General features: G+C 39.8%; 1 protein-coding gene across 3 annotated transcripts in view; it reads left to right on the top strand.

The window, feature by feature from the left end:
* The window catches only part of TPGS2 (tubulin polyglutamylase complex subunit 2), a 64152-nt gene that overhangs the window by 30661 nt on the left and 7447 nt on the right, over positions 1 to 26044 (top strand). For all 3 annotated transcript variants that reach the window (XM_034996322.1, XM_034996323.1, XM_034996324.1), the window contains exons 3-4: positions 15470 to 15557; positions 17565 to 17693. In XM_034996322.1, coding sequence (XP_034852213.1) covers positions 15470 to 15557; positions 17565 to 17693 — 217 coding nt within the window. The remainder of the gene's footprint in view (positions 1 to 15469; positions 15558 to 17564; positions 17694 to 26044) is intronic.

Raw genomic sequence — 26044 nt, forward strand, 5'->3', positions numbered from 1 at the left:
AAATGGTCCAGTTTCATTCTTCTGCATGTGGCTGTCTAATTTCCCCAACACCCTTTGTTGAAGAGACTGTCTTTTATCCATTGGACATTCTTTCCTGCTTTGTCGAAGATGAGTTGACCATAGAGTTGAGGGTCCATTTCTGGGCTCTCTATTCTGTTCCATTGATCTATGTGTCTGTTTTTGTGCCAGGACCATACTGTCTTCATGGTTACAGCTTTGTAATAGAGCTTGAACTCCAGAATTGTGATGCCGCCAGTTTTGCTTTTCTTTTTCAACATTCCTCTGGCTATTTGGGGTCTTTTCTGGTTCCATACAAATTTTAGGATTATTTGCTCCATTTCTTTGAAAAAAGTGGATGGTGTTTTTTGATGGGGATTGCATTGAATGTGTAGATTGCTCTAGGTAGCATTGACTTCAAAATATTTGTTCTACCGATCCATGAGATGGAACGTTTTTCCATTTCTTTGTGTCTTCCTCAATTTCTTCCATGAGTATTTTATAGTTTTCTGAGTACAGATTCTTTGCCTCTTTGGTTAGATTTATTCCTAGGTATCTTATGGTTTTGGGTGCAATTGTAAATAGGATTGACTCCTTAATTTCTCTTTCTTCTGTCTTGTTGTTGGAGTATAGAAATGCCACTGATTTCTGTGCATTGATTTTATATCCTGCCACTTTACTGAATTCCTGTATGAGTTCTAGCAGTTTTGGGGTGGTCTTTTGGGTTTTCCACATAAAGTATCATATCATCTGCAAACAGTGAGAGTTTGACTTCTTCTTTGGTGATTTGGATGGCTTTGATTTCTTTTTGTTGTCTGATTGCTGTGGCTAGGACTTCTAGTACTATGTTGAATAGCAGTGGTGATAGTGGACATCCCTGCCGTGTTCCTGACCTTAGGGGGAAAGCTCTCAGTTTTTCCCCATTGAGAATGATATTCTCTGTAGGTTTTTCATAGATGGCTTTTATGATATTGAGGTATGTACCCTCTATCCCTATACTCTGAAGAGTTTTGATCAAGAAAGGATGCTGTACTTTGTCAAATGCTTTTTCTGCATCTGTTGAGAGGATCATATGGTTCTTGTTCTATCTTTTATTAATGTATTGTATTACATAGATTTGTGGACGTTGAACCAACCTTGCAGCCCAGGGATAAATCCCGCTTGGTCGTGGTGAATAATCCTTTTAATGTACTGTTGGATCCTATTGGCTAGTATTTTGGGGAGAATTTTTGCATCCATGTTCATCAAGGATATTGGTCTGTAATTCTCCTTTTTGATGGGATCTTTGTCTGGTTTGGGGATCAAGGTAATGGTGGCCTCATAAAATGAGTTTGGAAGTTTACCTTCTGTTTCTATTTTTTGGAACAGTTTCAGAAGAATACATATTAATTTTTCTTTAAATGTTTGCTAGAATTTCCCTGGGAAGCCATCTGGCCCTGGGCTTTTGTTTGTTGGGAGATTTTTGATTACTGCTTCAATTTCTTTAGTGGTTATAGGTCTGTTCAGGTTTTCTCTTTCTTCCTGGTTCAGTTTTGGTAGTTGATACATCTCTAGGAATGCATTCATTTCTTCCAGATTATCTACTTTGCTGGCATATAGTTGCTCATAATATGTTCTTATAATTGTTTGTATTTCTTTGGTGTTGGTTGTGATCTCTCCTCTTTCATTCATGATTTTGTTGATTTGGGTCCTTTCTCTTTTCTTTTTGATAAGTCTGGCCAGGAGTTTATCAGTCTTGTTAATTCTTTCAAACAACCAGCTCCTAGTTTCGTTGATCTGTTCTACTGTTCTTTTGGTTTCTATTTCATTGATTTCTGCTCTGATCTTTATTATTTCTTTCCTCCTGCTGGGTTTAGGCTTGATTTGCTGTTCTTTCTCCTACTCCTTTAGATGTAGGGTTAGGTTGTGTATTTGAGACCTTTCTTGTTTCTTGAGAAAGGCTTGTATTGCTATATACTTTCCTTTTAGGACTGCCTTTGCTGCATCCCTAAGATTTTGAACAGTTGTGTTTTCATTTTCATTTGTTTCCATGAATTTTTTAATTCTTCTTTAATTTCCTGGTTGACCCATTCATTCTTTAGTAGGATGCTCTTTAGCCTCTACGTATTTGAGTTCTTTCCGACTTTCCTCTTGTGATGAGTTCCAGTTTCAAAGCATTGTGGTCCGAAAATATGCAAGGAACGATCCCAATCTTTTGGTCCCGGTTGAGACCTGGTTTGTGACCTTAGGATGTGATCTATTCTGGAGAATGTTCGTGGGCACTAGAGAAGAATGTGTATTCTGTTGCTTTGGGATGGAATGTTCTGAATATATCTGTGAAGTCCATTTGATCCCATGTGTTATTTAAAGTCTTTATTTCCTTGTTGATCTTTTGCTTAGATGATCTGTCCATTTCAGTGAGGGGGTTGTTAAAGTCCCCCACTCTTACTGTATTGTTGTCGATGTGTTTCTTTGCTTTTGTTATTAATTGGCTGTTCCCATGTTAGGGGCATAGATATTTACAATTGTTAGATCTTCTTGTTGGATAGACCCTTTAAGTAGGATATAGTGTCCTTCCTCATCTCTTATTACAGTCTTTGGTTTAAAATCTAATTTGTCTGATCTAAGGTTTGCCACCCCAGCTTTCTTTTGGTGTCCATTAGCATTGTAAATGGTTTTCCACCCCCTCACTTTCAATCTGGGGGTGTCTTTGGGTCTAAAATGAGTCTCTTGCAGACAGCATTATCGATGGGTCTTGTTTTTTTTATCCAATCTGATAGCCTGTGTCTTTTGATTGGGGCATTTAGCCCATTTACATTCAGGGTAACTATTGAAAGATACAAATTTAGTGCCATTGTATTGCCTGTAAGGTGACTGTTACTGTATATTGTCTGTGTTCCTTTCTGGTCTATGTTACTTTTAGGCTCTCTCTTTGCTTAAAGGACCCCTTTCAATATTTCTTGTAGGGCTGGTTTCGTGTTTGCAAATTCCTTTAGTTTCTGTTTGTCCTGGACGCTTTTTATTTTTCCTTCTATTTTCAATGACAGCCTAGCTGGATAGAGTATTCTTGGCTGCATATTTTTCTCACTTAGTGCTCTGAATATATCATGCCAGTCCTTTCTGGCCTGCCAGGTCTCTGTGGATAGGTCTGTTGCCGGTCTAATGTTTCTACCATTCTAGGTTACAGATCTCTTCTCCCGAGTTGCTTTCAGGATTTTCTCTTTGTCTCTGAGACTCGTAAGTTTTACTGTTAGATGTCAGGGTGCTGACCTATTTTTATTGATTTTGAGAGGGGTTCTCTGTGCCTCCTGGATTTTGATGCCTGTTTCCTTCCACACATTAGGGAAGTTCTCTCCTATAATTTGCTCCAATATACCTTCTGGCCCTCTCTCTCTTTCTTCTTCTTCTGGGATCCCAATTATTGTAATGTTGTTTCTTCTTATGTTATCACTTATCTCTCGAATTCTGCCCTCATGATTCAGTAGTTGTTTATCTCTCTTTTTCTCAGCTTCTTTATTTTCCATCATTTGGTCTTCTATATCACTGATTCTCTCTTCTGCCTCATTTATCCTAGCAGTTAGAGCCTCCATTTTTTATTGCACCTCATTAATAGCCTTTTTGATTTCGACTTGGTTAGATTTTAGTTCTTTTATTTCTCCAAAAAGGGTTTCTCTAAATAACTTCCATGCTTTTTTCAAGCCCAGCTAATATCTTTAAAATAATGATTCTGAAGTCTAGTTCCAGCATCTTACTAATGTCCGTATTGATTAGGTCCCTGGCAGTCGGTACTGCCTCTTGTTCTTTTTGTTGAGATGATTTTTTTTCTGTCTTGTCATTTTGTCCAGAGGAGAATAGATGAAAGAGAGAACAAAATGCTAACAGGGTAACAACAACCCCAGAAAATATACACTAAACAAATCAGAAGAGACCTGAAACTGGGGGAAAAGAAAGGGAAAGAAAGAAAGAAGAAAAAGAAAAAGATAAAAATGAACAAAAAACAAAAAAAACAGAACATGTCAAATATGATCAGGCTGGTGCATAGATTAGTGCCACACACTAGATATTGGGTATATTTTGGTCTGTTAGAAGAAAGTGCCTCCCATAATTTTAAAGAAAGAAAAACTTATATATGTATAAAAATAAGGGTTAATACGATGAAGGGATGGAATATGACTGTAAAGATGAAAATTATAAAAGATTTTATAAAAGGAATGATAAGTTGGTTGAAAAAGAAGAGGATTTAAAAAAATAAAAAAGAATGTCATCAGGCAGGAGACTAGAACAAAGCCATACACTAGAGATTTAGGGTATATTTTGGTCTGTTAGAAGAAACTGTATCCCAAAATTTTAAAGGGAGAACAACATATATATATATATATATATATATATGCATGCCAAAAATAAGGGTAACTATTATGAAGGGATACGATATGACTCTAAAAATGGAAAATAAAAAATATTTTTTTAAAAAAGGGATTGATAAGATGTTGCTTGAAAAGGCAAAAAAGAAAAAGTTAAAAAAAAATTAACTTTGAAAGACTAAATAATCATGGGGAAAAAGCCATGAATTCTATGTGCAGTATTTCTCTAGCACTGGAGTTCTGCTGTTCTCATTGATACGTAAACTTGGTCTTGGCTGGCTGTTCTTGCTGATCTTCTGGGGGGAGGGACCTGTTGCCGTGGTTCCCAAATGTCTTTGTGGGAGGCTGAATTGCCCTGCCCTTGTCTGGTCTGGGCTAAATAATCTGCTTGGGTTTGTTCTTGGGAGCTTTTGTTCCTTGCAAGCTTTTGTTCCTTGCAAGCTTTTGGTACAGCTTTGGAGGACGAGAATGAAAATGGCGCCCTCCCCATCTCTGCCCCCGAGGAGCCGAGACCTCGGGGCCCCGCTCCTCAGTGAGCCCCCAGAGAAAAGCAGTCAATCACTCCCATCTCCCCACTCACCCGGCCTGTGACCAAGCGTTTCTGTCTCTGGTACCCGACCCTGTGTGGAGTCTCCATACCCAGCAGATCCCTGCAGTGTGCTCCCGCGCCACTCCTCCCAGGGGAGGAAGGGGAGTCTCCTCGGATCTGCCGCTTGTTGGATCCCTGCTGGAGGAGCAGTGGCCCGACTGTGCCGTGGATCACAGTTTATGGCAACCCTGAGCTGAGAGCCCGCTCCTCTGCTCCGTCTCTGCAGCCAGCTTCCCTGCTCCGATACCTAGGAGCTTTGCCGCACTCAGGCACCCCTGTGACCCCGAGGGTCCCAAGACCACAGTGTCCCAGTGAGGGTTCCACCCTCTTCTTAGCCACTGGAGCAATGTCCCTCAGCGGAGTGAACTTCTAAAAGTACCGATTTTGTGCTCTGCTGCTCTATCACTTACCAGAAGCAGCCGATGGAGGCCCTCCTCCCCCACTGTCTGTCCTCCTCACTATCGCCTCAGATTCACTTCTCTGCTCTTCTTACCTTCCAGAAAGTGGTTGCTTTTCTGTTCAGAGAGTTGTTGCTATTCTTTTCTTCGATCTCCTTTTGAGTTCATAGGTGTTCAGAATGGTTTGATCCCTATCCAGCTGAATTCCTGAGACCAGACGAAATCCAGGTCTCCTACTCCTCCGCCATCTTGCTCCCCTCCTGTAGGTATTCTTTTTGATGGAATTGTAGATGGGATTGTTTTCTTAATTTCTTTTTCTGATTGGTAGTAGTGTATAGAAAAGCAACATATTTCTTTATGTTAATTTTGTATCTTGCAACTTTACTGAATTTATTTATCATGTCTAATGGGGTTTTTTGTTGTAGTCTTTAGGGTTTTGTATAGACAGTATCATGTCATCTGCAGATAGTTAAGTTTTACTTATTTCTTATCAACTTAGATGCTTTTTATTTCTTCGTTGTTGGATTTCAAGTCCTTTGTTGAACAAAAGTGGCAAGAACAGGCATTCTTGTCTCATTTCTGATCTTAGAGGAAAAGCTTTCAGCTTTTTAATTCTAGTGTGATGTTTGCTGTGGGTTTGTTATACATGGCCATTATTATGTTGAGATGTGTTCCCTCTATACCCACTTTCTTGAGAGTTTTTATCATAAATAAATGTTGAATTTTGTGAGGCTCTTCTTCTACATCTACTGGGATAATCATATGAGTTTTATCCTTCATTTTGTTAACGTGGCATAACACATTGGTTGATTTATGGATACCACGCTATCCTTTCATCCCTGGAATAAATCCACGTGATCATGGCATACGATCCTTTAAATGTATCATTGAATTCAGTTTGCTATATTTTGTTAAGGATTTTTGCATCTATGTTCATTAGGAATTTTATCTGATTTGGGTGTCAGGGTCTTGTACAATGAATTAGGAAGTGTTCTTTCCTCTTCAATTTTTTGGAATAGTTTGAGAAGTATAGGTATTAGGTATAACTCTTCTTTAAGTGTTTGGTAGCATTCACCTGCCATCTGGTTCTGGAGTTTTGTTTGCAGTGAGGCTTTTTATTACTGATTCAGTTTTATTACTCGTAATTGCTGAGATTTTCTATATCTTCCTGATTCAGTCTTGGAAGATTGTGTGTTTCTAGAAATACATCCATTTCTTCTATAGTGTTCAATTTGCTGGCATATAATTGTTTATAGTAGTATTTTGCAATCCTTTGTGTTTCTGTGGTTTCAGTTGTAAATTCTCTTTCATTTTTGTTTTTATTTATTTGGTCCCTCTCTCTTTTCCTTTGATGAGTCTCACTAAAGTTTTATCAATTTTGTTTATCTTTTCAAAGAATTAGGTCTTAGTTTTATTTATCTTTCTTATTTTTTTCTCTTCAGACTATTGATTTTAGCTCCAATCTTTATTACCTCCTTCCTTCTACTGTCTTTGACCTTCATTTGTTCTTTTTCTAGTTCCTTTAGGTGTAAAGTTAGACTGTTTGAGATTTTTTTCTTATTTCTTGACTTAGGTCTCCATCACTATAAGCTTCCTTCTGACAACAATTTTTGCTACATCTCATGTATTTTGGAATGCTGTGTTTTCATTTTTATTAAAAGTCACATAGTATTTTTTTATTTCATCCTTGAGTTCTTTGTTTACCGTTGGTTGTTTAGTAGTGTGTTGTTTAGCCTCCCATGTGTTTGTGTTTCTCTACAGTTTTTTTTCTTACTGATTTCTAGTTTCATACCATAGTTGTTTGAAAAGATGCTTGATATGATTTCAGTCTTCCCAAATTTATTGATACTTGTTTTGTGGCCTAACATGTGATTTTCCTGAAGAATGCTCCATGTGCACTTAAAAAGAATGTGTATTCCCTGTTTTTAGATGGAATGTTCTGTATGTGTCTATTAAGTCCATCTGGTCTAATGTGTCATTTAAGGCCACTGTTTTATTGATTTTTTGTCTGGATGATGTATCCACTGATGCGTGTTAAAATTCCCTAATATTATTGTATTATCCACTTCTCCCTTTAGGTCTGTTAATATTTCCTTTAAATGTTTAGGTTCTCCCATATTGGGCACATAGATATTTACAATTGTTATATCTTGTTGGATTGACCTCTTTATCATTATGTAATCTTTGTCTCTTTTTACAGTCTCTGTTATAAAGTCTGTTTTCTCTGATTCAAGTATTGCTACCCCAGCTTTTATTTTCATTTCCATTTATATGGAATATCTTTTTCCATCCCTTCACTTTCAGTCTTTGTGTGTCCTTAGGTCTGAAATGAGTCTCCTGTAGGCAGCATATACATAGTCTTGTTTTGTTTTTTGTTTTTTTTTTAATCTATTCAGCTACTGTATGTCTTTTGATTGGAGCTTTTAGTTGATTTACATTTAATTATTTTTTTAAGTTTTTATTTTAATTCCATTAGTTAACATACACTGTTTTATTAGTTTCAGATGTACAATATAGTGATTCAGCATATCCATACATCACTCAGTGCTCAGCACAAGTGCCCTCCTTAATCCCCATCACCTATTTCACCTATCCTCCCATCCCCCTCCCCTCTGGTAACCTTCAGTTCTCTATAATTAAGAATCTGTTTCTTGATTTGTCTCTTTCTCTTTTTTTCCCCTTGGATCATCTGTTTTGTTTCTTAAATTCCACATATGAGTGAAATCATATGGTATTTGTCTTTCTCTGACTCACTTACTTTGTTTATTATGATATGCTCTAGTTCCATCCATGTCATGGCAAATGGAAAGATTTCATTCTTTTTTATGGCTGAATAATACCAATCTATATTTAATACCCAGTAGTTCAATTGCTGGATTGTAGGCTAGTTCTATTTTTAACTTTTTGAGGAACCTCCATACTGTTTTCCACAGTGGCTGTACCAGTTTGCATTCCCACTACCAGTGCACAAGGGTTCCTTTTTTTCCACATCCTCACCAACATCTTTTGTTTCTTGTGTTTTTTATTTTAGCTATTCTGATAGGTATGAGATGGTATCTCCTTGTCATTTTGATTTGCATTTCTCTGATACGGATGTTGAGCTGTTGATACTTTTCATGTGTCTTTTAGCCAACTGTATGTCTTCTTTGGAGAAATGTCTCTTCATGTCTTCTGCCCATTTTTAAGTTGGATTATGTTTTTTGGGTGTTGAGTTTGATAAGTTCTTTCTGTATTTGGGATGCTAACCCTTTATTGGATTTGCAAATATTTTCTCCCATTCTGTAGGTTGCCTTTAATTTTGTTCATTGTTTCCTTTGCTGTGCAGAAGTTTTTTATTTTGATTAGTCCCAAAAGTTAATTTTGGTTTTATCCTTGCCTCAGGAGATATATCTAGAAAAATATTGCTAATGGCCTATGTCAGAGAGGTTACTGCCTGTGTTTTCTTCTAGGATTTTTATGGTTTCAGGTCTTACATTTAGGTCTTTAATCCATTTTTAATTTGTTTTTGTGTATGGTGTAGGAAAATGGTCCACTTTTTTTCCTTCCACATCACTGTCCAGTTCTCCCAATACCATTTTGTTGAAAAGACTGTCTTTTTCACATTGGTTATTCTTTCCTGCTTTGCTGAACATTTATTGACCATATATTTGTGGGTTTATTTCTGGGTTTTTTGTTCTATTGATCTGTGTGTCTTTTTTTGTGCCCGTAGCATATGTCTTGATGATTACAGCTTTGTAATATAGCTTGAAGTCCGGAATTGTGACGCCTCCAGCTTTGGTTTTCTTTTTCAACATTACTTTGGCTATTCAGGGTCTTTTCTGGTTCCACCACATTAATTAAAAAAAAAAAAAGGACAAGAGCCATATGATCTCAGTAGATGCAGAAAAAGCATTTGACAAAATACAACATCCTTTCTTGATAAAAACTCCCCACAGTGTAGAGATAGAGAGAACATACTCAATACCATAAAATACCCACAGAAAACATTATCCTCAATGGGGAAAAACTGACAGCTTTTCCCCTAAAGTCAGGAACATGACAGGGATGTCCACTCTCACTACTGTTGTTCAGCATAGCACTGGAAGTCCTAGCCTCAGCAGTCAGACAACAAAAAGAAATAAAAGGCATCCAAATTGGCAAAGAAAAAGTTAAACTTTTACTCTTCACAGACAACATGATACTCTATGTAGAAAACCCAAAAGCCCACTAAAAAAATGCTAGAACTAATACAGGAATTCAGCAAAGTTGCAGGATATAAAATCAGTGCACAGAAATCAGGTGCATTTCTATACACTGACAGCGAGGCAGAAGAAAGAGAAATCAAGGAATTGATCCCATTTACAATTGTGCCAAAAACCATAAGAAAACTAGGAATAAACCTAACCAAAGAGGTAAAGGATCTGTACTCTGAAAACTATAGAAGACTTATGAAAGAAATTGAGGAAGACAACAAAGAAATGAAAGAAACATTCCATGCTCGTGGATTAGAAGAACATATATTGTTAAAATGTCTATACTATCCAAAGCAATCTGGACATTCAGTGGAATCCCTATCAAAATACCATCAACATTTTTCACAGAAATGGAACAAAAAATCCTAAATTTTGTGTGGACCACTGTGTTTTCATTTTCATTTGTTTCCATGTACTTCTTATTTCTTCTTTGATTTCCTGGTTGACCTATTCATTATTTAGTAGCATGCTTTTTAATCTCCACATATCTGTGGTCTTTCCAGATATTTTCTTGTGGTTGACTTCTAGTTTCATAGTGTTGTGCTTAGAAAATATGCATGGTATGGTTTCGATCTTGAATTAGTTGAGGTTTGTTTTTTGGGTTAATATGTGATCTATTCTAGAGAATGTTCTGTGTGCACTTGAAAAGAATGTGTATTCTGCTGTTTTAGAATGGAATGTTCTGAATATATCTGTTAAATCCATCTGTTCCAGCGTGTCATTCAAAACCATTGTTTCCTTGTTGAGATGATCTATTGATGTAAGTGGGGTGTTAAAGTCTCCTATTGTTATTGTATTATTATTGATTAGTTCCTTTATGTTTGTCATTAACTGTTTTATGTATTTGGGTGTTCCTGTGTTGGGTGCATAAATATTTAGTTGTTATTGTAATTTTTATTATTATATAGTGTCCTTCTTTGTCTCTTGTTACAGTCTTTATTTTAAAATTGATTTTGTCCAATATTAAGTGTTGCTACTCCAGCTTTCTTTTGATACCCATTTGCATGATAGATGTTTCTCCATCCCCTTCCTTTCAATCTGCAGGTGTTTTTAGGTCTAAAATGAGACACTTTATGGTCTAAATGTAGACAGCATATAAATGGGTCTTGGTTTTTCACCATCTTGTCACCCTGTGTCTTTTGATTTTAGCATTTAGTCCATTTACAGTCAAAGTAATTATTGATAGATATGTATTTATTGTCATTTTATTACTTGTTTTGTGGTTGTTTCTGAAGATTTTCTCTGATCCTTGCCTTTCGTGTTTTGCTCATTTTCTTTAGTTATATATTTGGATTTCTTTCTCTTTGTACTTTGCATATTTATCTGTGACTTTTGATATATGGTTACCATTAGGTTTATATGTAACCTCTTTTGCATATAGCAGTGTATATTAAGTTAATGGTTGTTTACATTTGAATCCATTCTTTATCCTTTTCCTCTCCATGTTTTAGGTATATGTTGTCATAGTTTACAACTTTTTATCTTGTGAATTCCTGGACTCATTTTTTTACAGCAATATTCATTTTTACTGATTTTGTTTTTCCTGCCTTTATACTGTCACTGGTCTCTCCTTTCCACTCAAAGAGTCCCCTTTATTTTTCTTACAGGGCTGGTTTAATGGTTATGAACTCCTTTAGTTTTTGTTTGGGAAACTCTCTCTCTGCTTCTATTCTGCTCACTGGATAGACTGTTCTTGGCTGCAGATTTTTCCCATTCAGCACTTTGCCACTCCCGTCTTTCTTGGAAAGTTTCTGCTGAAAAATCCCCTCCTAGCCTTATGTATTTTCCCTTGTATGTTACTGTCTTCTTTTGTCTTGCTGGTTTTTTTTTTTTTTTTAATCACTACAATTTGCTCATTTAATTATAATATGTCTTGGTGGGGAACTGCTTTTGTTCATTTTTTTTTTTAAATTTTATTTATTTGACAGAGACACAGCAAGAGAGAGAACACAAGCAGGGGGAGTGGGAGAGGGAGAACAGGCTTCCCGTGGAGCAGGGAGCCCAATGCGGGGCTCGATCCCAGGACCCTGGGATCACGACCTGAGCCGAAGGCAGACACTTAACACCTGAGCCACCCAGGCGCCCCTGCTTTTGTTGATTTTGATGGTGATTTTCTCTCCCTCCTGGATCGGGATATGTGTTTCCTTTCCCAGATTAGGGAAGTTTTTAGCGATTATTTCTTCAAATAAATTCTCTTCCCCTTTTCTCTCTTCTTCAAGGATTTCTGAAATACTCATGCTATTACTTTTGATGGAGTCACTGAGTTCTTTAAGTCTATTCTCATTTTGCATGATGCTTTTTTCTTGTTTGATTACTTTCCATTACTCTGTGTTCTAGGTCATTAATTTGTTCCTCTGCTTCTTCCAGCGTGCTGTTCACTGTCAAGTGTATTTCTCATTTGATTTATTAAGCCCTTGATCTCTACTATGTTGTTCCTTGTCTCTGTGTTAAGGGTCTCACTGATGTCCTCCACTCTTTTCTCAAGTCCAGTGAGTATCTTTATGGTTATTGCTTTAAATTCTCTATCAGGCATGCTACTTATGGTTTCACTTAGATCTCTGGCCATGGCCTTGTCTTGTTCTTTCATTTGAGTTAAATTTTTCTTTCTCCTCATTTTGTCTGCCTCTCTGTATCTGTTTCTGTGTGTTAGGAAGGTCAACTATGTCTTCTGCTCTTGAAAGTAGTGACTTTATGGGCGCCTGGATGGCTCAGTCGGTTAAGTGTCTGCCTTCAGCTCGGGTCATGATCCCAGGATACTGGGATCAGTCCTGCATTGGGCTTCCTGCTCAGTGGGAAATCTGTTTCTGCCTCTGCCCCTCCCCCATGCTCATGCACACACACTCTCTCAAATAAATAAAATCTTAAAAAAAAAAAAAGAAAGAAAGTAGTGACTTTATGAAGAAGAGGTCCTGGAGTGTCTTGCAGTGCAGTCTCCCCTGTGCACCTGAACCTGGAACTTCAGGAGCGTATCCTGTGTGTGGTGCTTATGTCCTGCTGTGGTGTCTGAATCACTTTTATTTTCAGTGCAGTTGTCTGCACTGACTGCCTGCTCTGGGCTCTGCTTGCTCACTGTGGTGTTAGTGGGACTCAGACCAGCTCTGAGGGTGCATGCCTGCCAGGGAACTTGGGGGCAGGGCAGTGGCATTAGCAAAATTTGCACTGGGCCACTAGTTCAGTGCCAGATTTGTAGAAGCACTATAGCAGCTGGAGGCTGCATGACAGCTCAACTGCAGGCCCAAAGCTGGGCGCAATGCCCAGGGGTGGCTGGGTGCAGTGCCCAAGGATGACTGGGTGCAGCTGAGGCTGGCAAGTGCCTGGAGGCATGCAGCAACTGGATGGGATGCCCTGCCTCCCACAGATGGCCTTGTGTTTATGGTTGGGGGAGGGTGAAATGCCACCTGCCAGCTCCCTCATTTTCAGAGAAGACCCCCAACATGCTCAGAAATCTGTATGAACAGATCTGTCTCCCATTTGCCCCTGGTATTGTATAAACTGCTATCTTTATTTTGCTTATATGTTCAGGCTGCTGTCCCTTTAAGGGCAGCAGCCCAGCTGTCCCCTGCCCTCCCAGCTGTACTGGCTCTACTTGGCTTGTCCCAGCTCTCCCAGTGCTGAGTCACCTGATTTTTAAAGCTCCAGGCTCCAGGTCCCACTGGTTATACAAACTTAATTCAGCAACTCTGTTTTCAAGCCAAACTTTATGGGGATTAGTCCTCCCCACATGAGCTCCCTAGTACAAGGGCCCATTTCTCTGCCCTCTCCCTGCACGCAGCTGCCTCCCTCCTATGGGCAGCCTCCCTCCACCTTTCTCACCTTTCTAACCTTTCAGATGCAGCTTCTTCTCTATATTTTGTTGTGGAGTTTGTTCTGCCAGCCTTCGATCACTCCCTAGTTTATTGACTTGGTTGTGGATGATATCTAGTTGTAAACGTGGGAGGGGTGAGCTCAGGGTCCTCCTACTACACCCTCTTCCCAAGATCCTTTAGAGTAATTATTGATAGGTATATACTGACTGCCACAATTGTTTTCAGGTTGTTTTGTAATTCTTTCATGTTCTTTTCTTGTTGTCTTATGATTTGGTGACTTTCTTTAGTATTATGTTTGGATTTCCTTCTCTGCTTTTTGTGTATCAAAAGTTTTTAGCTTGTGCTTATCCTGAGGTTCATGTATAACTCTCTGTATGTAGCAATCTATTTTAAGTTGATGGTTGCTTAAGTTCAAACATATTCTATAAGCACTGCATTTTTATGCCCCTCACCATTTTTTGTATTTATGTATGTCGTATCTTGTATTATTTTGTTTATCCCTTAACCAATTATTGTAGATATAGTTGATTTTACTACTGTTGCCTTTTAACCTTCATACTAGCTTTATAAGTAGTTGATGTATTACCTTCAGTATATGGTTGCTTATACCAGTGAAATTTTTTTCTTTCATAATTTTCATATGCTGTGGCTTCTCTTTTCCATTTAAGGAAGTCCCTTTAACAGTTCTTGTAAGGCCAGTTTAATGTGATGAACTCCTTTAGCTTTTGCTTGTCTAGAAAACTTTATCTCTACTTAAATTCTGAAGGATAATGGTGGTGCTGCAGGATTTCTTTTCCTTCCCGCGGTTCTTGGTCATGCTGCTTTGAAGAATGAAGAGGTAGACAAGACAAGACAGAGTGGGGGGCAGCAAAGCAAGGTTTATTGAGTGATAGTACAAAGCTCCCAAAAAGGGAGGGGACCCGAGGGGGTTGCCACGGGAGTTTCTAAGTCTAGGGGTCTTTATGGGGTTGGTGGTGGGCTGTTTTAATCTGATTAACCCTCCATGCACCTGTCATGCAATCAGGTTTTTGTCCTCTTTCTCTCACAGGGGAAAGGATGGAGGGCTCCTTCCAGGGTGGTGTAAAATCCTTTTAAGTGTGGTTTCCTCTTACGGTGGGGGTGGGAGGCCTTGTCCCAGCCTGCCTTTCTTCCAAGTATTCTTCATCAGTGGGATAGCCAATTAAGAACTGTTTCTTTGTTATAGTCCTATGGGACCTGGAAATGGAAGCCCTTTGGCCACCAGAACCAAGTAATCAAGGGTGTGTCCCTTGGGCAGTAGATGCAAAGGCCATTGCATTAGATGGGTGCACAAGCTCTTTTCTGGGAGATACTGCTGACCTGGAGTAAGGCAGAGTGTGTAAAGATGGTGCCCCCCAGCTTCCCTGTTCTCTGGAGTATTTCTGTCGATATGTGTTAAATTAGGTAACTGCTGCTCAGGCCAATGCTATAAGATAAGCAAATAAGCCTCTTTCAAAGAAAGTCTGGGTACTTTTCAGTTGGCTACCTCTATAAAAGGCCCTGGGATGGGAAATCTGCATGCATGAGCCCTTTGAGAACTCTTTCTCAGTTTCCAAATAGCCTTGTGGATCTTGTGGAGCAAGCCCCTTTGGCTTTCAAAGTTAGATGTCTGGGGAGCTCATCTCTCAGATGCAGCTCTTAAAAGATGGTATGCCACATAGAGGGTTCAAACCCTTCACTCCTTAGAGGGAAGATCGGATTTCTGAGTTCTCTCCTGATTGTGTATTGCTGCGCCAGTGGTGGGGTTTATGGTGATTTGCGTCTCAGCCTCTCCTACCCATTTCGATGTGCATTTTTTCTCATTCACCCAATGTATAGGAGTTGCTAAACCAGCTTCTGGATTTATTTCAGAGGGAATTATTCCATATGTAGCTGTGGATTTGGTGTGTCTATGGGAGGAGGGGAGTTCAGGGGCCCTCTGTTTTGCCATCTTGAACTGGAACTCTCTAATGGAGTTTGTAGGTAATTACCAAAATCTTCCCATTTGGGGGATCTAAAACATGGTACGTAGTATCCCCATTTGCTTTGGGGCATAGCCCTGTGCCCTTTCTCAGTCCCGACCTAACACTCAGCTGCTTTGTGATTCTAGAAAAATAACTGCGTGCTACCTGAGGATGTGAAGAATTTTTACCTGATGACCAATGGCTTCCACATGACATGGAGTGTGAAGCTGGATGGTGAGTCAGCCTTCTTGCTGTAGGGTAACATTTCCCTGGCTGAGAGGTTTGGTATCTGTATGGTTTTCATGAGTTCTCCTAAAGTGCAATGTCCAGAAGCTATGATTTTTTCCCCAAAGCCATCATTGCTTCACCCACCACCCACTATGCCAGAGTCTAGCTGGTACTTACCTAGAAACTCAATTTAGAGGCTTCCTTTTGAAATGGGCTTGTGGAAAACCTTAATCACTACACAAAATTCCTGTACCACCTCAAACTTAAAGCTTCTGATGACTCCACCCCAGAGCATTCTCCTCAGAGTGAGCTGAAGGGACAGCCACTGATGGTCATAAGAGGGGTAACTTCCTTCGTTCCCAGCATGGCAATGACCTTAGGGCTGTAACCCTTACACCAGATCTTTAACTTCTCTCCTGCACATCTCCCCAGCCTAAGTTATCAACCACCTCACTTCTCAAGTTGTCATCTTTAGTATTAAAGTGGCTAGGACAGGCATTCATGTGTAGATGTGGGAACTCATAACTTGGTAGAGTCAGAAATTGCAGGTACTACGTACACATGAAAGGTGATGCTGCACATTTAAGTGAAGACTTCTATAAAATTTCATAAGCCAAGAACACCTTTTCTCTCCACTGGAGTCCAGCCCATTCCTGCCACAGACTTCCCTGCCCACAAGAGGCCTTTACTGCCTCTGCATTCCAACCACCTCCCCAGATCTCCTTTGGTCCTCAGGAAGTACCCAGCACCTCCCATGCTGTCACTGACAATGTGGTAATTTTTACTGCACAGCAGATCTGCAGAACTGACTTCTCCCCTTCATTTCCTCTGCCCTCTTCCTCTGGGTTCCCTTTTTTTGATGATTCCCAAAGCCTTCCTGTCTCTCTCACAGCAGGCCAGAGGCACTTTCTATAGCTTATTCCTGAGCATTTAACATGAACTTTTAGTTTGTAATTATTTCCTCCATTAGCCCAGAAACCATTCTTGTCACCACCGTACTGTCACAAGAGCCTTTCTTTGAAACATGACCATGGCCTTTGGAGTCTGGAGAGAGAGAATGGACAGAGACTAGACTGGCGGTCAGATTTTCCCTTACCCACATCATGAAGACAGGCAAGCCCCTTCACAAGCGCCCCAGGGAGAAGAAACGGGTCACCAAGTTTTCATGAATGAGTCCCTGTTCACTATTCTAATACCTTCTCTCCTTTAATTCTCCCAATCCTAGTCTTCTTATGCTGTCCCCACTTCCATCTCCCTTTCTGTCATTTCCTGGATAAAGTCAACAGCAGAGGCAGCTTCTGATGTTTACGTCTTTAATGGTCTGTTCTGCATGGATTTCCCATAGTCTGTATACCAGCTGTTTTACTGCCTTCAGTTTTTTTCAGCAGTCAGATTTCTAAGTCTTTGTTTGCCATCCAGTGGCCAGCATCCTATATGACAAGGGTTCTATATAATAAGGAAGATATACAGTTACCTGTTCCCTATTTACACCCTAATCACAGAAAACTAGGAATCAGGCAAGGTTGATTTCTAGTCTTCTGTCAAGTTCTCTGCAATGAGTAAGAAAAAATGACAAAGAGAAGGGGAGTGATCTTCCATCATGGAAAGCTTACAAGAAGAGAAGAATGGGTCAGTTATATAATCAAAGCTGTTACCTCTTTGGGAATTATTACCCTTCATGCAAGGGAAAGAGGGAGCAAAAACATTTTTAGATCCTTTGCTCTTCAAACAGGGCCCCTAGCCCTGATTTCTGGGTTCTTCCTGAGCATCCCCTTTTTATATTTTTTTCAGTATTCTACCTTAATGCATGCAGTGGGGTCTTGTCACCCATGACTCATTGCTAAAAAAAGGTTGGTGCTCAGGGGCATATAGTGCATTGATGCTCTTCCTTCCACTTTCCATCAGATTCCTCAGCCCTGGGATCAAACAAAAGCTGGGTTTAAGCTCTTCCAGCAGAAGTCCTTATGATGATCATGGTCATAAGACTGTTCCTCTTTGCTAATGTTTCCATAGAGCACACCATTCCATTGGGCAGCATGGCGATTAACAGCATCGCAAAACTGACTCAACTCAACCAGTCTTCCGTGTATTCACTCCCAAATGCACCAACGCTGGCAGACCTGGAGGATGATGCACTTGAAGGTAACCTGAAGGAACTTGTGCTCTGAGTTAGAAATTAGCCTGTTTGTTTCCCTTTTATAATGTTAAAAAACATAGGAAGACGCTGTGGCATTGTAGTACCTTTCCGAAGCCAAAAAAAACTTCCCCATTGTGGCTTCTCAGGACCATGGGAGTAAGGTAAACAAACACACAAACAAACAAAAAAACAACCTGTATCAATAAAGGAAATTTTCATGAAGAAATGCCAGGGTTGAGATTTTTGTTTTGTTTCCAGCACCCACTTCAGTGCCTGGCATATAATCGCTACTTAATGAATGCTTAGTAAATAAATGAATGTTAAAGATTAACTTGACTCAACATTTCAGTATCAAGAGCTTTCAGGGAACATGGACTCTATAAGCAGCTCCCTTCCTCCCTCCAGACTCTTTGCCATCTCTGATTCAAATGGCTGCTAAAAGCTAAATGCTATGAGCAACTGGGCATAAGTGAGGACTTTGTCAGTTAGAATTGTTTGGCTGCATATATCAGAAACCCAATTACAATGTCTAAACTAAATAGTTTACTTTTCTCATAACAAGAAATCTGGAACTAGGCTGGTGCAGCTGTTTGAGGAAGTCAATGATAAAGTCTCCCTCTGGCTTCCTCCTGCACCAACCTTTGGATATGGCTTTCATCCTCATCATTGAGGAATGTGGGCTGTACCTCCAAGCTTCCAGTCTATGTTCCAGGGAGGAAAAAGAAGAGTGAAAGGCAAAACAACAAAAACTGTCTTGTGGCAGAATCTCTCCCTTTTTATCAGGAAAACAGCTGTTTTCTCAGAAGCTCCTCCCAATAGCCATTGGCCAGAACAGAGTTAAAAGGTTACCCATAGCTGCAGGGGAATCTGAGGAAGTATGGTTAGCTGTGCCAGTGTTGTCCCCTCAAACAGAATTGGGGTTTAAGAAAGAAAGGGAGCATGAATGTTGACTAAGCAACTAGTGCCTCCAATACTAAGACCTTGGGGTACATTGAAGTTCTGGCAGAGAGAACCGATGCAGGGCTTCTCCATCAACTGCACAAGCAGTTACACACTAGTCCAGGCATCCCTTGGAGATAGTGCAGGTTTGGTTCCAGATCACCCCAGTAAGGCAAGTGCAAATGAATTTGTTGGTTTCCCAGTGCATATTGAAGTTAGGCTTTTACTATATTATGGCCTATTAAGTGTGATGTCTAAAACAACAATGTACATACATTAATTAAAAAATACTTTATTGCTAACAAGTGCTAACCATCATCAGCTTTCAGCAGTTTGTAATCTTTTTGCTGATGGAGGGTCTTGCCTCCATGTTGATGGCTGCTTAATGATCAGGGAAGTGGGTTGCTGAAGGTTGGGGTGGCTTGGCAGTTTCTTAAAGCAATGAAGTTTGCTGCATTGATTGACACTTCCTTCCATGAATGATTTCTCTGTAGCATGCCGTGCTGTTTGATAGCATTGTACCCACAGTAAAACTTCCAAAATTGTGTCTTCTCAGACCCTGTGACCATTTTATCAACTAAGTTTATGTGATACTCTAAATCCTTTGTGCTAATTTCAGTAGTCTTCATAGCCTCTTCACCAGGAGTAGAAGCCATCTCAAGAAACCACTTTCTTTACTCATCCGTAAGAAGCAACTCCTCATCCATTCAGGTTTTCTTAGGAGATTGCCAGCAATTCAGTCACATCTTCAGGCTCTCCTTCTAATTCTAGTTCTCTTGCTATTTCCACCACGTCTGCAGTGACTTCCTCCACTGAAGTCTTGAATCCCTCAAAGTCATCCATGAGGGTTGGAATCAACTTCTTCTAGAATCCTGTTAATGTTGATAGTTTGACCTCTACCCATGAACCATGAATGTTCTTAATGGCACCTAGAATGGTGAATCCTTCCCAGAAGGTTTTCAGTTTACTTTCCCCAGATCTATCAGAGGAATCACTAGTGATAGCACTTATAGCCTTATGAAACATATTTCTTAAATATTCAGACTTGAAAGTTGAAAAGACTCCTTGACCCATGGGTTGCAGTATGGATGTTGTGTTAGCAGGCATGAGAACAACATTCATCTCATTGTACCTCTCCATCAGAGTTCTTGGGTGACCAGGTGCATTGTCAATAAGCAGTAATATTTTGAAAGGAATCTTTTTTTCTGAACAGTTGGTCTCAACGATGGGCTTAAAATATTCAGTAAACCATGTTGTTAGCAGATGTGCTATCATTGGGCTTTGTTGTTCCATTTACAGAGCACAGGCAGAGTTGATCTAGCATAATTCTTAAAGGCCCTAGGATTTTCAGAATGGTCAGTGAGTATTGGCTTCAACAAAGTCAGCAGCTGCAATAGTGCCTACAGAGAGAGTCAGCCTGTCCTTTGAGGCTTTGAAGCCAGGCACTGACTTCTTTTGCTTTGAAAGTCCTAGATGGTGTCATCTTCCAATAGAAGGATGTTTTGTCTATACTGGAAATCTGCTATTTAGTGTAGCCACCTTTGTTAATTATCTTAGCTAGATCTTCTGGATAACTTGCTAGTTTGCCTTACACTTTATGTTATAGAGACAGCTTTTTCCTCAAACCTCATCAACCAACCTCCGCTAGCTTCAGACTTTTCTTCTGCAGCGTCCTCCCCTCTGTCAGCCTTAGAATTGAAGCGAGCCTTACTCTGGATTAAGCTTTGGCTTAAAGGAATGTTGTGGCTGGTTTGATCTTTTATCCAGATCACTTAAAACTTTCTCCATATCAACTATAAGGCTGTTTTACTGCCTTATCATTCATGTGTTCACTGGAGTAGCACTTTTAATTTCCTTCGAGAACATTTCCTTTGCATTTGGCTATTTGGCACAAGAAGTCTAGCATTCAGCCTATCTCAGCTTTCAACATGCCTTCCTCACAAAGCTTAATCTTTCTAGCTTTTGATTTAAATTCTTCCTTTCACTTGAACTTCTAAGGCCTTTGTAGGATTATTGATTGGCCTTATTATTTCATTACTGTGTCACAGGGAATAGAGAAGCCTGAGGACAGGAAGAGAGATGGAATGGCCAGTCAGTGGTGTTCAGAACACATATATTTATCAGGTTTGCTGCCTTCAGCAGGTGTGTTTTATGGCACCCCAAAATGGTTACAATAATATCAAAGGTCTTTGATAAAGAAGACAGGCACAAACTTCAGCAGCACCACATCTCCCAATCCCTGCATTTTGCAGGGCTTCAGTCTCTGCAGCAATGACTATAATGGCAGCTGCAGTGGGCCCTGTGGAAGCCTGAGGGATGCCTTGTTACAGTTGAGTGCCCCGACCGTGCACACTTTGCAGATCCATTTGGGCTGGCCTCTCCTGGCAGCAGTGGCAGCAGGTCTCATTTTGCAAGCAGACCGGTGCAGACCTTGTTAAAACACACCCCTTCCCTGGCTGGGGACCAAACACTGCCCACAATAGGCAAAGAGAGCCTCTGCAGATGACTGTACTGAAGGAAAAAGAGGCCAGGACACAAGAGGACACACACAACACATATAGGAGACACCCCTGAAGTGCCAGGTCCAGGGCACACGGTGCTTTAGGGAACTACAGAACTGCTTCTTCATAAGGCCATTACTTTCAAGAGCAAGAGATGTAGCTGATTTTCCTAACACACAAACAGACACAGAATTAGGTAAAATGAGACAGAAGAATATGTCCCAAATGAAAGAACAGGACAAAACCACAGCAAGAGACCTGAGTGAAACAGATATAAATAATATGCCTGATAGAGAATTTAAAGTAATGGTCATAAAGATATTTACTGGATTTGAGAAAAGAGTGGAGAACATCAGTGAAACCCTTAACACAGAGATAAAAAAGAATCAGAGATGAAGAATAAATGAAATTTTAAAATGTACATGGTGGAATAAATAGCAGATTAGAGGAAGCAGAGGAACAAATTAATGACCTGGAAGACAGAGTAATGGAAAGTAATCAGGCTGAACAAATGAGAGAAAAAAGAATTATGCAGAGTAAGAATAGACTTAGGGAACTCGGTGACTCCATCAAGTGTAAGAACGTCAATATTATAGAGATCCAAGAAAAGAGAAAAAAGGGGGCAGAAAATTTATTTGAAGAAATAATAGCTGAAAACTTCCCAAATCTGGGGAAGAAAACAGATATCCTGATCTAGGAAGCACAGAGACACCCCCCCACACACACACAAAATCAACCCAAGGAGGTCCACACCAAGACACATAGTAATTAAAATGGCAAAAAGTAGTGATAAAGAAAAAAATTTAAAAGCAGCAAGAGAAAAGAAGACCATTACATACAAGGGAAACTCCATAAAGCTATCAGATTTTTGAGCAGAAACTTTGCAGGCCAGAAGTGAGTGGCATGGTATAGTCAAAGTACTGAAAGGATAAAATCTGCAGCTAAGAATTCTCTATCCCCCAAGGCTCTCATTCAGAATAAAAGGAGAGAGAAAGAGTTCCTCAGATAAACAAAAACAAAAGGAGTTCATGTCCACTAAACCAGCCCTGCATGAAATATTAAAAGGGACTCTTTGAGTGGAAAGGAAAGACAATAATTAAGAATATAAAAAACAAAAGCAATAAAAATAAGTATATCTGTAAAAATCAGTCAAGGGATTTGCAAAATAAAACTATGTAAAATATGAAACTATATATCTAAAATGGGGGGGGAAGGGAGTAAAGAATGGGTTCAAACTTAAAAGGTCATAACAAATATTGCAAGAATTACCAAAATGTAACAGACACAAAGTGAGCAAATGGTGTTCGAAAAATGGTGCCAGTAGACTTGCTCAACACAGCATTGGTACAAACCTTCAATGTGTAAAAAAAAAAAAAAAAAAAAAATTATCTGTGAAGCACAATAAAGCAAAGTACAATAAAACAAGGTATGCCTGTACTAGAGGGATCCAGGAGTAAAGACTGGAAAGTGATGGGCCTTGGCAAGAGCCTGCCACTCGGAGATGTAGGGAGTTCTCACAAGAAAGGGAAAGGTCATATCTGCTTCATATGTATGCTGGGGCTTTTGAACGCCTGAAGGCAAAGAAGTTGTTAAATAAGTAGACTGAGTCTTCCCTGCCTTTGAAGTTGGAAGATAGAGGTGGACTGGATACTAGAGAGTATTTCAAGGGGCCTCAGCAAAGGACACAGCTAGGGGTAGAGACCATATTGTCCTACGTACCCATAGAGATAGAAACAACTTGGCCTTTTGGTACCTGCTGAGTTCAAGCCTTTTAGGATAGTCCAGTAGTTAGACCCAAAGTCTTATTAAACCTAATTGGAAAAACACTGACTTTTCTCAGGGTACTCAATAATCAAAAAGATCAAAAAGAGGATGATCAGAAAGAAATATCAGGATATACAACCAGGCAAATAAAACTGCTAGAGGACACAGATGAAAACCTAAGTAAAAACAAGAATCAGAACAGTTAAAGACATTTAAGACAGCACAAAGGCTTCCTATAGAACAAAAGTAAAAATTCTCAATTGATGAATTGAAGAAGAGTATAAATAAGATTTGAGTTAGTAGCCTGATAAACCAAGTGCAAGATGTATTTAAAAGCACAGATAGATCCATTTAAAAGGGGGAATTATGAGGGGAAAGGTGGAAGGGTAAGAAAAATAGGAAATAGATCCAGAAGACCTTCTATCATCATAACAGGTGCTCATAAAAAAGAAAAAGACTAGAAAGAAAGGCAAGAAACACTGATAAAAGAAAATTTCTCTACAAGTTGAAAGGGCTCTCAGAGACCCAGGTTGGACTGATGAGAAAAGAGACACCTAGGTGTTGTATAATGCGGGAAAGAATTACAGGCTTGTAGGCAAAAATAACTTACTTGTGAAGAAATAATAATCAGACTGATACCAGACTTCTCTCTTGTGGCAGTGGAAACTAGAGATAGAAAGCACATACATGTTACTGAGCAACAAGGAGTACAAATCTAGAGTCCTATGTATACAGACCAAACACACCTTTCAGTTTATTAAAAAAAATACGGAAGCATGTGTAAAACTTCAAGAACATTAATACTCTAACCAGAAGACAAATGAGACAATGGAGGTCCCAAGATGTGGGAGGAAAGGAAACAAGGGATCAGTGACCCTCCCACGAAGGGGTTATGCACGCATTCAATCTTAATAGATAGGAATCTATCAAGATAGGAATGTGTTGTATAACTTTTTTTTTTAAAGATTTTATTTGAGAGCTAGCACAGGCTGGGGGAGGGGAGAGAGGCAGAGGGAGAGGGAGAAGTAAATTCCCTGCTGAGTGCAGAGCCAGATGTGGGGCTCAATCCCAGAACCCTGAGATCATGACCTGAGCCGAAGTCAGATGCTTAACTGACTGAGCTACCCAGGTGCCCCTGTGTTGTGTAATTATTACTTAAGAGCTCTTGGGGGGCAGCTGGGTGGCTCAGTCAGTTGAGCATCCAACTCTTGATTTTGGCTTAGGTTAATGAGACTGAGCCCCACATCAGGCTTTATGCTCAGCAGGGGTCTGCTTCTCTCCCTCACCCTCTGTCCCCCCCCTTTGCCCCTACCCCGCAGGCATGTACTCTCAGAAATCTTAAAAAAAAAAAAAAACTCTTGGAAAGAGGGACACAGTGCAAGGAATATTGTAAAATCTATTGTAATTGATGCTTGAGCAATGCGGGGGTGAAGGGCACTGACCCTCCATGTAGTCAAAAATCCTAATAGAACTTTTTACTCCCCCAGAACTTAATTGCTAATAACCTACTATTGACTGGAAGCCTTACCAACAACAGTCAATTAACACATATTTTGTATGCTATGTGTAATATACACCATTCCTACAATAAATTGAGAAAAGTAAATGTTATGGAAATCATAGGAAGAGAAAATACATGGACAACACTGTAAAAAAATCCATGTATAAGTGAGCCCATGCAGTTCAGTCCGTGTTGTTCAATGGTCAACTGTATACTGTCTCAGCTAAACCTAAAAGAAAGAGGAAAGATATAAAAGTGTTATGGGTTAAATTATGCTCCCCCCATTCATAAAATGAAGTCCTAACCCCCAGTTCAGAATGAATGTGACCTTATTTGGAAATAGGGTTATTGCAGATGTAAGTAGTTAAGATGAAGTCATACTGGAGTAGGGTGGACCCCAATCCAATATGACTGATGTCCTTAAAGACATTTGGAGATACAGGAAGAATGCCATTTGAAGATGAAGGCAGAGATGGGTGGGACTTCTATACATTAAGGAAAGCTTAAATTTGCCAGTCAACTACCAGAAGCTAGGGGAGAAGCATCGAACAGATTGTTTCCCCACAGCCGTCAAAAGAACCAATTCTGCCAACACCTTGATCTTGGATTTGTAGCCTCTAGAATTGTGAGACTACAAATTTCTGTTGTTCAAGCCACTCAGTTTTGGTACTTGGTTACAGCAGCCCTACAGACAGCAATTAATGTATAGAGTGTTCTTGGGGTCCTTAATAGTAGAAAAGGTAGGACAAAGGAGGAAAAGCAGCAGAAAGTGGAAGGTCTCCTCCTACTACAGGGAAGAAAGAGTACACCTTGTTGGGGGAAACAAGAGTGTCTTGTTTGAGCTTTCTATTTTTGTATAATAGATTACCACAAATTTAATGGCTTAAAATGCCACAAATTTATTATCTAACAGTTTCATGAGTCAAGAATTCAGCCACTAATAAGTAAGGTCTTCCACTTAGGGTCTTTAGGCTAAAATGAAAATGTCACCTGGTGCCATGATCTCATCCAAGGCACAGAGGCCTCTTCCAAGCTCACTAGTGGTTGGCCTTACTCAGTTTCTTGCAGTTGTGGGACTTAAGTCCCTATTTTCTTGCCAGCTTTTAGCTAGGGCTCACTCTCAGCATCTTTAGGCTGCCCTTAGATTCTAGCCACGTGACCCTCTCACAACATCGCAGTTAACTTCCCAGCCAGCAGGGAAATGCCTTTTCGGTCTGCTGCAACAGTCTCCTATCATGTAAGCTAATCAAGGGAGTGACTGCTACCATCATATTCGCAGATCCTGACTATTCTCAAGGGCAGGAGGTCCTGCAAGGTATAGATATTAAGGAGCAGGAATCTTGAGGGCCTTAGAATTCTGCATCCCACACTCGGTTAGGAGAAATAATGGCCTATTGTTTTCAGATAAGGGTAAAGGCAAGAAAAACTGATAAAAGAAAATTTCTCTGCAAGTTGAAAGGGCTCTCAGAGACCCAGATTGGACTGATGAGAAAAGAGACATCTAGGTGTTGTATAATGCGGGAAAGAATTATAGGCTTGTAGGCAAAAATAACTTACTTGTGAAGAAATAATAATCAGACTGATACCAGACTTCTCTCTTGTGGCAGTGGAAACTAGAGATAGAAAGCACATACATGTTATGCTGTTGTTA

This window comes from Mirounga leonina, unplaced genomic scaffold, assembly GCF_011800145.1.
Source record: "Mirounga leonina isolate KUSES-001 unplaced genomic scaffold, KU_Mleo_1.0 Mir_93, whole genome shotgun sequence".
NCBI classification, from domain to species: domain Eukaryota; kingdom Metazoa; phylum Chordata; class Mammalia; order Carnivora; family Phocidae; genus Mirounga; species Mirounga leonina.